Source organism: Macaca thibetana, chromosome 4, assembly GCF_024542745.1.
Source record: "Macaca thibetana thibetana isolate TM-01 chromosome 4, ASM2454274v1, whole genome shotgun sequence".
In the NCBI taxonomy this organism is placed as follows: domain Eukaryota; kingdom Metazoa; phylum Chordata; class Mammalia; order Primates; family Cercopithecidae; genus Macaca; species Macaca thibetana.
In genome coordinates this window covers 98,758,555-98,771,158 of record NC_065581.1, presented here as the reverse complement: position 1 = coordinate 98,771,158, position 12,604 = coordinate 98,758,555, and the positions used below count along the sequence as shown (strand labels likewise).

Below are 12,604 nucleotides of genomic sequence, written 5' to 3'. Positions count from 1 at the left end.
TTATTTTATTTTAATGAACAATATTACTGAATTAGGAAAAAAGTGGCGCAAAACACAGTGCCAACAGCCATTTATTTTAGCTCTTTAGAGACATTTCCATAGCATTAATGAAGGAAATGTAAATTACCACTCTTATTTAAAAAGTACATATAATTAAAGAAATGTTTTTGTTGTTATTAATAAACTAGTCACAAATTACTGTGTTTTATTTCACTCTTCTACAGTCCTCATCAATTTTAGACTGTCAATCTTAAAAACAAGGACTTTTGGGTTAGAACTTTCAGTTATAACAAGTGTCCATGTCATTTTCTCTCTGAAAATAAGAGAATGCTTTTGAAATAACTGCTTATCAATGAACAGCAGTTGGCAAGAATAATTAAAAAACAATGCATTTTTAGTTGAATGAAGAGTTCTTAGTAGGAAACAATTATTCTCAGGTACATCTAACAGCCTTCCACAAGCCACTAACTACAAAAACTCATTTACAAAGTAGCTGCCTCAGCTACATTCTGGGTATAGAAATTAATGGGCTAAAAAAAAAAAAAGAAGGAATAAGATCTAGTATTTGATAGCACAACAGGTTGACGATAATCAATAATAATTTAACTGTATATTTTAAAATAGCTAAATGAGTATAAATGGATTGTTTGTAACATAAAGGATAAATGCTGGCTGGGTGCAGTGTCTCACACCTGTAATCCCTGGACTTCGGGAAACCAAGGCAGGAGGACTGATTGAGCCCAAGATCAGCCTCAGTAACATAACAAGACTCCATCTCTACAAAAAAAAAAAAAAAAAAAAAAAAAAGAGAGAGAGAGAAAAAAAACAGCCAGGCATGGTGGCACATGCCTTTAGTCCCAGCTACTCAAGAGGCTGAGGTTGGGAGGGCCACTTGAGCTCCCAAAGTTGAGGCTGCACTGACAGAGCAACACTCCATTTCAAAACAAACAAACAAACAAACAAAAAACAGTGATAAATACTTGAGATGATGGATATCCCATTTACCCTGACATAATTATTACACATTGTATATCTGTATCAAAATATCCCACATATCTCATAAATACGTACACCTACTATGTACCCACAACAATTAAAAATAAAAATAAGAAAAGCATTGTGCTCGTAAGTCGGCATTAACCAGTTAGGTAGGATAGAATTTGTAGTTCTGCAATATGAGTTCTTTTAAGAACAAACAAATATTTGTGAAAAATGTGGAATGTATAAAATATGTTTAAAAAGGGAGAAACATTGGTTAATGAAAGGTGGCATCAAAGAATTGAGCACAGGAAATATAGGTATCAAATTACCAAATAATATTTCTTGAATAAGTAATAATTATATAAACCAATATTTGGATTAAATGTTCATCTCAAGCAAAATAAGACAGAATTTTCCTTATTAAACACAAATCTACAATATCATATTTGTAGAAGGCATTCATTGCTCCTGATGCATATGTTCAGATAGCTCCCTATCTCCAATACCATTCAATGACAGCTCAATATTATGCTTGGCATTTTTTTTTTTAATCCATAGGTATAGAACTAGAGATAAAGGTAAATGAAAGAAATAATGATTCAGATGTACAACTAAAAATAATACTTATATAATGCTTAAAATGTGTCAGATACTATTCTGAGCACATTACATATTTAAGCCTCATAAAAACTCTAGAAGTCAGTCCTACTATTATGTTCATTTTACAGGTAAGGAAACTGGGACATGAAAAGAATGAATAAACTGTCCAACAAAGTGAGACGGTGAGTAAACTTGGACTCCCAGTCTCTAATGTGGAGTTTGGAATCTATGGCATTTTCTAAAGTGGTATATTTCATATTCCCATAGATGTAGAACACTCCATGCATTCTAAAATTTTTGCCTATTCCTTCCTTGAAAATTTGAAAACATGGACGTCTCAGCCAAGGGCCTCAAATTCTGCTTTGGTATAGGGGAAGGAGTTGAGGAGATGGTGGGGAAGAAGATGATTTGTTCTGACATATATATTTCCAATGGCTACAGGTTTTTTTCTTCATCACCTTGAGAAGAAATCTATAAAGGTAATTGAAGTCTGTTTCTGGCTTTCATTGACCTTCTCTCAGCTTTTGATTTTGAAAACAAAGATCAGTTATGTGCTGTGATATATGATGTAGAAAACGCTGGAAGGCCGGGCACGGTGGCTCATGCCTGTAAGCCCAGCACTTTGGGAGGCCAACGCAGGTGGATCACGAGGTCAAGAGTTCAAGACCAGTCTGGCCAAGAAGGTGAAAGCCCGTCTCTACTAAAATTACAAAAAATCAGCCGGGCATGGAGGCAGCTTCCTGTAATCCCAGCTACTCAGGAGGTTGAGGCAGAGAATTGCTTGAACCCAGAAGGTGGAGATTGCAGTGAGCCAAGATCTCACCATTGCACTCTAGCCTGGGTGACAGAGTCAGACTCCATCAAAAAAAAAAAAAAAAAGTTGGAGGTAGAAATAATAGTTATTTTTGATTAAGTGCCTACATTGTAACCTTACTCAAAAAAAAAAAAAAAAAATGAACAACAGGAATACTCTCTTAAAAGATTAGTTAATAATTTCCAGTAGGAATTTTTTTTTAATAACTTGCTCTGGACCTGCTTTTAATTATAGCATGTCTTACTGCTACTTTTAAATGAATTGTATGCACACTTCAAACACATTAGAGAGAATAAAATCAGCATCTTTTTATGCACAAATAATATAACAATTGCCTCAACATAAAAGTGGTTGTGATATCATCTCTTTTAAAAGAAATACTACAGATTAAATTAAAATCAAAATATTATTAGAAATCTCAGCATTAAGCTGGTGTAGTGTTAACAACGCTACATGACAAATTAACACATGCAGTTATTTAGGCACATAATTTGCAACCAGTTTATTTTTCAAGTAAGATCCAGAAATTATATTGCTCAAGGTCAACAATAGGAGGGGGGCCTATACGCATTTCTTCAATTTTTATTTTATTTTACTTCTTGCTGCTATAGGATTTTATTAGCATTTTCTTTTACATTTTTTCCAGGCTAAAAGTTTTTATTTCACACTCTCCGATCTAAACTTTGAAGTTCCTGATTACTATTTTTTCCCTGTGATAGAATGTCCTTGTGAGGTTTTACTTCAGAGCATCTTGGCTCTGCCCTAGGGTATTTTCTTTGATAAATCTGGATGGAGGTAGAATCATCTGCTATGGAGGTGTGCATGCCAATTAGCGTACTCAACTTGCGTCAAAGGAAATCTGGTCAACCCCAAGCTCCACTCACTTTTAAAGCTTTCTAGCAGGAAAACTTCAAATTCTCTGTTGTTCAATAATTATTAAAAGCTGAATCAGTTTAAATTAAAAAGTTAAATAAATTACACAAAAAAACACACAAGAATAAACTGATTATGGCCATTTCTTTTCCTGGATAGTCCTAATATTCATTTTTGGATGAAGCCAGACTAGCTGAAAGCTCATCTTTTTTTTTCTCTTCAACTCCTATACCATGTCTTAGGAGTTCCAACATCAGTGAATGTTCAGGAATCTCAGAAAAATTTCCCAAGTCACAAAATAGGACCCTATTAAATGCACTACTGAATTTCCTAGAAGCTATTTGCTTTCTTCTTGGTTACTAGAATAACTGGAAAATTCAAATGTGAGACAAAGTTAAAAATAATACCACCATAGTTGTGGTCTTCCAGTGCAGGACCTCAGAGGATGCATTCTCTATAATAATGTCACTCTGGCTTCATCTTAATTTTCATATTCTCATTTTACCTATATTCTAATTTTTCATCTACTGACATTGTTAAAATTACATTTTTCTGTTATATGTATTTAAATATTCTATTATTTCTATTTTCATTTTGTAAGCAAAGCATGTTTGCAAAGAAAACATGTTTAAAATAATAAATATATCTAATAGAAGGCAGGAAGCAAATTTGATTTTTAAAGCTGACAGGCTTCTCACCTTCCAGATAGCAAAATAGTCAGAGTTAGTTCTTTAGAGATAAGACAACAGATCATTTATATACTTACTAGAAGTCTGAAGAAAGCATACCAAAGCTCTGTCACTGAAATAGCTCAGTGCCACTCACTCCAGGAGTGAAGGAAAGGTCTCCTTTCCAAGCCTGTGTATTCTAACCATGATCAAGAATTGTTTGGGAATTATGTGAAACTAAATCTTGACTCTAGAGTTCAGTGGTTCAGTGCATTGTTTTATTCATTGCCAAAAAAAAAAAAAAAAAAAAAAAAAAAAAAAAAAAAAAAAAAAACCCAAAACCCTCACGTTTTATTATCCAAAGATAAAACTATAGCAATTTTTCAAATCTAATTAAATATTTTACTGTGAAAATCAGCATTTATATTGGAATATGGAATAAACATCTGCTTAATAAATTAACCATGTTAATTTACTATTGGCAGTTATATTTAACGGGATATAATTTGACATCTGAATCTGCGTAGCTCTCCAGTAGAAATATTTTATCCTATACATGAGAGATTTCTAAACAGCTGACTAGTTCCAAGCTACCAAGGTGTCAGCTCAGTGTGCATAAAAGAGTTTAAGAAACAAAATCCAAAAATTTGTGTTCAAATCCAAGCTCTACTACATAGTAAGTGTATGGTCTTGTTCTGGCCATTTAACTCCCAACTTCAGTTCCTTCATCTGTAAGATATGGACTGATAATGATTTCTGTTTTCCAGTTTGCTGTTAGGTCTGAATAATGCTGACATAATACTAAAAGATTTCACAGCTACAAATTGTTTTGTCTGATTGATTTAGAAGATTTTGTTTGTTTGTTTTTTTGGTTGGTTTTTGTCAGGCAATGCTTTATTCTGGAATGAATACGTGTTAACATCATTAGGTTGGATATCAATCCCTCTGCTATATTCTTGTTGCTTGACATTGGTCAAGTTACTTATTCATTTTGGGACTCAGTTTGTCTGTAAATTAGAGACAGTCCCACCTTTTTTTTTTCTTTTTTTTGTAGTGATGATGAAATAAGATCAAATATGTAAAGTCTCTTATAGTAGATACCAGGTAAATGGTAAATCTATTACATCTTTTTCCTACTGGTTGATTGTAATGAGAGAGCTGCTCAATGGTTGACTCTTAGTTCCTTCCCTCATTTCGAAACAGAAAGAAATAACTATCTCGTTAATCAACTATCTCATTAACCAACAGCATTGCAGTCATTTGAAAATAACTTCCAAACTTCAAACAACCTGTTTTGAAGATCATCACTGTTTACATTACTTTTCTTTTAAGACAATTAATTAAAAGCAATTGTCAGACTTTCTATTACAAAATTACATCAAGGTTGTTATATAATTGATTGTATAACAATAACATTTTGATTTCAAAGAAGATCATATTGTAAGTACAAGTTTATGAAGAAAGCAAGAATTGAAATAATTTAAAGGTTACCTGTTTTAAAATGCCTGCTGCCATTTCATGGCTACAATCAAAGATTACGTGAAACTCCTTGCCTCTTTTCATTTCTTTTAGTAAGGGTTTTGCATCCTTTGTATCAGCAGGTAGCTGACGAATTTTGAGTCGAAGATTGTACCTTGATGGAGCTTTGATGAGCTCTTGCAAACGAATGAGACCTTCAATTAAAATGGAAAAAAAAAAAAGAATATTAGGGATAAAAAATAGAGTAGGACAAAGAATCAGAAAATACTCATTAGAATGCATGATTTTCTTCTTATTTGTTTAATTTTAATTTTTGTGGTTACATAGTAGGTTTGTATATTATAAATGACATGAGATAGTTTGATACGGCCAAGAATGCATAATTTTCTTGACCATGTATAAGTGTATTCAATGATGCAACTGTTGAAATTCCTCTTTCAAAGGAACCCCATATCCTCTGTTATTTTTGTTAAACATTTCTGAAATTCTTTAAGGCATTTTTCAAGTTATGAAAGAAACACATGACTAAAAGTTAATATAAATAACTTAAATGTATAAAAGTACATAGGGTGAAATAGTGTCCCTTTATATCCCAGTTTTACTCCCTTGCAGGTTGTCACTATTAATGTCTTGAAATACTGTTTTTCCATAACACTTTCTGTGCATTTACACATGTACACATATAGCTTTGTTTGTATTGTATTTTACATTAATAATTGTTTTGTGATAATGCCTTAGAGGGCCTTGTAAGTCAGTGATTATTATTCTAGTTTGCCTTTAATGAACACTGTGTTTTATCACGCACCTAATTTATGTAACTATTCTCTATTACTAGAAACTTTGGTCACTTCATTTTCATCGTCAGTAACAAGTAATGCTCTGGTGAATAATCTGAAAATACAAGTTGTTTATATGTAACAATGAAATAACTTTCCTTAATAAAATAGATTTTAAATAGCCTGAACCACAATTATTTTAAAATATAAAGCTAACAATTTTTGTATTGTTTTCTAGTTAATAGCATTAAATTAAAAAGTAAATATGCCGGGCGCGGTGGCTCATGCCTGTAATCCCAGCTCTCAGGGAGGCAGAGGCGGGAAGATAGCTTGAGCCCAGGAGTTCGAGACCTGCCTGGGTAATATAGCGAGACCCCGTTCTCCACAAAAAGGAAAAAAAAAAAAAAAAAAAAAGTAAATATACCTGCATACATTTATAAAGTAAGCATTCTCCTAGAGAAGTACCTGATAATTAAGTTAAAAATATATCACATTAATGGATAAATTTCTAATAAGTCATATAACTGTCATGCATTTTAAAATAAGGGACAAATTATTGAATGTATTCCTTTACACAATCTTCAAGTAATGAAACACATTAAAGAACTGACACAAAAGATCCACTATATAAAAGAGTGTGAAAAGAAAAAAAGATCATCCAATTCAACTGTAGCTTGGATCAAATGAAGCAATTTTCTTTTCTCCTTCTACTCTCTTCTTATCTCTTAAAAATCTCATCTCTATGTTATTATCTCTCTATTTCTATTTTCTCTGAAAAACTACCTTCATCAATACAGTATGACAAACAACAATAAAGCAAAATATTTATAAAAAATCAGAAACTGTCTCTTTCTCCTTTCTTTTTCTTGAGTGTGTGTATGTGTGTGCACGGGCGCACATGTTGTCTGTATGCATGTATACATACCTGCTACTTAACTTTTTTGAAAACAAGAATAAATATAAATAAAAATAAGCAGGAGGGTAGAGGAAAGAGAGGGATGGAGAGGGGATGGTCAGTGGGTACAAAGTTACAATTAGAAAGGAAGAATAAATGCTGGTGTCCTATTGCTTAGAAGGATTACTACAGTTAACAATAAGGTTTTATTTACCTCAAAATAGCTAGAAGAGAAGATTTTGTTCTCATCACAAATAAATGATAAATGTTCAACATAATGGATATGCTAATTACTCTAATTTCATCAGTACATATATACATGTTTCAAAAATTACATTATACCCCATAAATATGCAAAATTATTGCATATCAATTAACAATAAAAATGTGAATTCACAAATATACTTGGTGTATTTTGATTTAAAAACACATGGCCCCATAAACTTGCTTCACTGTAAGTTATTTTAGAATTTTACCATGTCAAATTCTACACGTAACAGCTTCTACACATAACAGCTGCAAAAATTGCATGGTAAAATAGTATTATCACATTTTGTTTTGCAAATTTAAATATTTACTAATGTTATTTAAAGAAATACTACATAAAAAATTGATATTAAATGTATCCATTAAACATACTACAATAAGTTCTAGAGAATTAAGATGTGTTTAATGAGTACACGTGTTAACATTGAACTGTACAGAAACAAAAATAGATACTTGAACTTGTAACATCTGCTAGAGTTTAATGTTCGGCTATGACATCCTTCCAAACATATATGTACAGAAAACTATACATTTCTTTGCACAAGGGAGTGCTCTGCTACTAAATTAGAGTACATTTTACAAGGTAACTCTTTAACTACTGTTTGTAAATAAACCAGTGTATTCTTGCAGCAAGGCAGTAGTTCCTAAACTTTGGAAGGCATGTCAGTAATCTGTGGAGCTGCTTACAATCTCAACAATCAATTCAGAATCTTCAGTGGATAGAACTCATGCATGCATATTTTAACCAATCTTCCCAGATGACGTTCTTGGTCCCAAAAGAATGAGGCCAATTTTCAAATATAGGCCTGGTTTCACCTGGTTTTAGGTAAATGTCATGCGAATGCCAGTCTTTGAACCACTTTGGCACAGCAGTCATACAGGATAGTAACTATATTATACTAACAGGACAATAAAATAATTAATTCAAAGCATGATTCTCAACTTCATAAAGGTGAGTCAGAAAACCATAAATACAACTAAGTGGAAAGAGAGGAAAAAAACCCAATATTCATTTAATCCTGCATCTAACAAATGCGTATGACTTATAATCTTCTTACTATAGGTCCAACATTGTTTTCAATATTGAGTAGAATAATTTCAAGAAGTGTCTTTCATGTTCTTTGCCCATTTTTTAATGGGGTTGTTTATTTTTCCACTGTAGAAAGATAAAATCAGATGAAGTTTCTGTGCACACAATACTAAAAGTATACAGGGGAAAATGATATTAGGCAAGTAATTACAAATGAAGAGTGGCAAATAATATTTTGGTTGGAAAGGACACATCATCGAGGGATCATATAGCAGGATAATCTAACTCAGAGTGGGAGGACTCAGGGGAAATTACTCCAAAGGAGGTGACACCTAAGTTAATATTTGAATAAAAAGAGAAGGAGTAGAAGGAATGCATAGAAGAATAAACAGTTTTGATATACTGTCATGGAAGTGAGGGAGCAGGGCAGAGAATCTTATGAAGCAAAGAAGAATCAATGACAAGCCCAGCTGTAGATGCAAGCATGGGGCTGCTTCAGAAGTTTTTGTAAAATACTTGAAAGAATTGGGGCTTTAACCTAAGAGCTGTGAAAAGTGCCCACTTGGAATCTGTAATTCAAAAGAACTGCTCAGATATGGAGGACTGATGAGAAGAACCGGGGAAAGAAATAGTTGGCTTTTTAATAAAAGCCATTCTGGCTAGTGTGAGATGGTATCTCATTGTGGTTTTGATTTGCATTTCCCCGATGATTAGTGATATTGAGCATCGGTTCATATGCTTGTTGGCCACATGTAAGTCTTCTTTTGAGAAGTGTCTTTTCCTGTCCTTTGCCCATTTTTAAATGGGGTTGTTTATTTTTTGCTTGTGGAGTTGAGTTCCTTGTAGATTCTGGAAATGAGAACTTTGTCAGATGCATAGTGTGCAAATATTTTCCATTCCATTCAGAATGACTATTATTAAAAAGTCAAAAAGTAACATGCTGGTGAGGTTGTGGAGAAAAGGTGGGAATGTAAATTAGTTCAGCCATTCTGGAAAGCAGTCTGGAGATTTCTCAAAGAACTTAAAATACCATTCAACTCAGCCATCCCATTAATGGGTATATATCCAAAGGAATAGAAATCATTCTACCATTAAAAAACATTCATGTGTATGTTCATCGCAGCACTATTCATGATAGCAAAGATGTGAAATCAACCTAGATACTCATCAGTGGTGGAATGGATAAAGAAAATGTGGTACATATAAACATGGAATGCTACACAGCCATAAAAATGAGACCATGGCCTTTGCAACAACATAGACAGAGCTGGGGTTCATTATTCCAAGTGAACTAATGACTGAAAAACTGTCTATTGGTATTATGTTGATTACTTGGGTGACAAAATTATGTCTACACCAAACCCCCACAACACAGAATTTACCCATGTAACAAACCTGCACATGCACACCTGGAAACTAAAATAAAATCTGGAAAAAGAAAACATATAAAAATAAGGAATAAGATGAAATAGTTAGAAGATAGTAGTGATAATGCAAGAGAGGTAAGATGCATATTCAGGGCAAAATATCAGGCAGAAAAAAAAAGTGGATGGAATACCAAGATATTTATAAGAAAAGATGATTGAGAGCACTTGGTGATGAAGAGATCAGAGTGTGGGAAGTTTCTGACTTCTGGCTGGGCATCTGGAGAGAGAGGGTGCTTTCACTGAGTGTGAGATCATGAGAGGATCATACAGTTGAGTCAAAATGAAGGGAGTGATCAGCCATGTCAAGGGCTGCTAACAAACAAATCTCAGTAAGCACTTTTTAAAAAATGTTTATTGAATTTAACAAGATCATTGCTGTTCCAGGCAAGGGTAGTTTCAGTAGGGTTGTGGGGATTAGTTGTTGTGCCATCAGTGGGAGGGAGGTAACATACAACCTCCACTCGAAATCATCCTCATATGTTTCCATAATATAGTTTTAGCATCCACCCTAGCCGTATCTAATACCTTTGTAGGAAAGTATCAGCCCCTCTCTAATCGATCATCAGTAGCAGATCCATGAGACATCTTAATTTCCATGTCTTCTAAATGAAACTTTTATCTAGATCAGCAGCTCTCAAAGTGGCTCCACAGACACCTGTACCCTTCAGAAGGGTCCCTAAAGTCCAGCTATTTTTTTAAAAATAATACTAAGTAGTTGGTTTTTGTTTGTTTGTTTGTTTGTTTTTGAGACATATTCTCAGACTCTCAACCAGGCTGGAGTGCAATGGCGCGATCTTGGCTCACTACAACCTCCGCCTCCTGGGTTCAAACAATTGTCCTGACTCAGCCTCACCAGTTGCTGGGATTACAGAAGCCCACCACCACACCTGGCTAATTTTTGTATTTTTAGTAGAGACAGGGTTTCACCCTGTTGGCCAGGCTGGTCTCAAACTCCTGACCTCATGATCCACCTGCCTCAGCCTCCCAAAGTGCTGAGATCACTGTCATAACCCACTGTGCCTGGCACTTGTTTTTTTTTTTTTTTTTTTTTTTTGTTGTTGTTGTTTTAACTTCCATTCTCTCATACATGTGCAGTGGAATGTTCCAGAAGTTACCGGATATGTGAGGTTACAACAGACTGAATGAGGAAGCAGATACAAAAATCCAGCTGCCTCCCATTAAACTAAATAGTAAAGAGACTTATAAGTATATAAAATAATGCTACCCTTCTCACTGTTTTTTTGTTTTGTTTTGTTTTGGAACATCTAGGTACTTATCATAAAAATATAATATTTGCATGAACGGGTAGTTTACCATTATTATTATTAAACAACTAATAATGAATTTAATGTTCCAATTTTTATTGCTAATATGGTATCAAGGAATATAGCACATATTTCAAATGCTTTTAGAGATATTCAATAATTATTAAGGATGTAAAGTAATACTAAAACTAAAATGTCTAGGAATTGCTAATTTAGATTACCCCTAAATCGTTCCTACTTTAAATTTCTATCATTCTCACCAAATTATTTCCATAAATGCAGAATAATCAAATAGCAATCCTAGGTGAACAAAGAATATAAAATTGCTTTTGCCCTACTTACCTCACAAGATATTGTGAGAGACAAATGTAAATTTGGGGGATTTTGTCTATTATAGCTGGGGTGTTGGGTTTGAATTTCAGTTCAAAACTTTATAATCCATGTGGCTTTGCGCAAGGCACTATATTACTCTCAGTTTTGATGTATTTTTCTCTATAAGAAGGTAAAATGATCTATGGTTTAACATGTAAAACACTGAAAAATAAACTGGCATATATTAGACTCTCAATAAATGGCAATTTGTCATGATTATATTGGCTAACATGGGAAAATATTGTATTAAAAATGCACTAGCCACTATCTCTATTTTTGGATATTTTGACACTGATTTAGATAGAAAACCTAACATTAGAATTAAAAAAAAATTAAGAAATTAACTCAATATCAAAGGAAAGGAGCTATATAGTTACATATTAGCTCACCAGTTTTTAATCGAAAAAGCTCAACTGACCCCAAAATAGAAATTTTCTGAACATAATATCCACAAGTAGTTTTTGTAGAGTTTATCCTAAGGATAAATATTGCCAAGTATTTTCAAGTCTCTTAAAAGCTCATGTGGATAGTCCATTGAGCCATCAGGTACAATAAATATTTACTTATTCTCTTCACGCTTATACATTTCTGCTGGCATTAATGTAACAGATTTCAGTTTGCCAGCTTCCCTGGGGAATAATATTGAAGAATGAAAACAAATATAAAAACCTCACTACTAGTAGGACTCGCCATCTCCTACTTGAAAATTTGAGTGAAATGTTGTCTTCATTCATTCATTCCACATAAATTTTTTGTATATCCACTATGTGTAAGACACTGATTCTAGATATTATTTATTCAGTCTTCAACTGCATGAGATACAATTTGAATCTGGCATTTTTTTTAATACAAAAGTAGTTTCTATAATGCTTTTCACATTCCATGTTCAAAAAAATGGCTCACTATTTCAATCAGACAGAAACAGTCTAGAGAACTCTTTAAACACAGAACATAGAATCATTATTTTTAAATTTTCACTTTCCATCAACTCCTGCACCAGGAGTTGCTTAGAATCTTCTCTTAGCTTCTAAGCCTCCCTTGTTCTGCCCCATATTATTTCTCATATTTTCATATTTATTTTCATTCTTAATCCTTTGCTTTCTTTATTCCCCAACATCTAGATACAAGTCTCTGAATTCTATTATTTAGCACACTCT

The 12,604-nt window shown here is 33.3% G+C and overlaps 1 protein-coding gene across 8 annotated transcripts in view; it reads right to left on the bottom strand.

Moving 5' to 3' along the window:
- The window catches only part of GRIK2 (glutamate ionotropic receptor kainate type subunit 2), a 704,801-nt gene that overhangs the window by 410,537 nt on the left and 281,660 nt on the right, over positions 1-12,604 (bottom strand). For all 8 annotated transcript variants that reach the window (XR_007724833.1, XR_007724834.1, XM_050786670.1 and 5 more), the window contains one exon: positions 5,428-5,609. Coding sequence is in view for 6 of the 8 variants with exons in the window: in XM_050786670.1 (XP_050642627.1) it covers positions 5,428-5,609 (182 nt within the window). In the remaining 2 variants the exon portion in view is untranslated. The remainder of the gene's footprint in view (positions 1-5,427; positions 5,610-12,604) is intronic.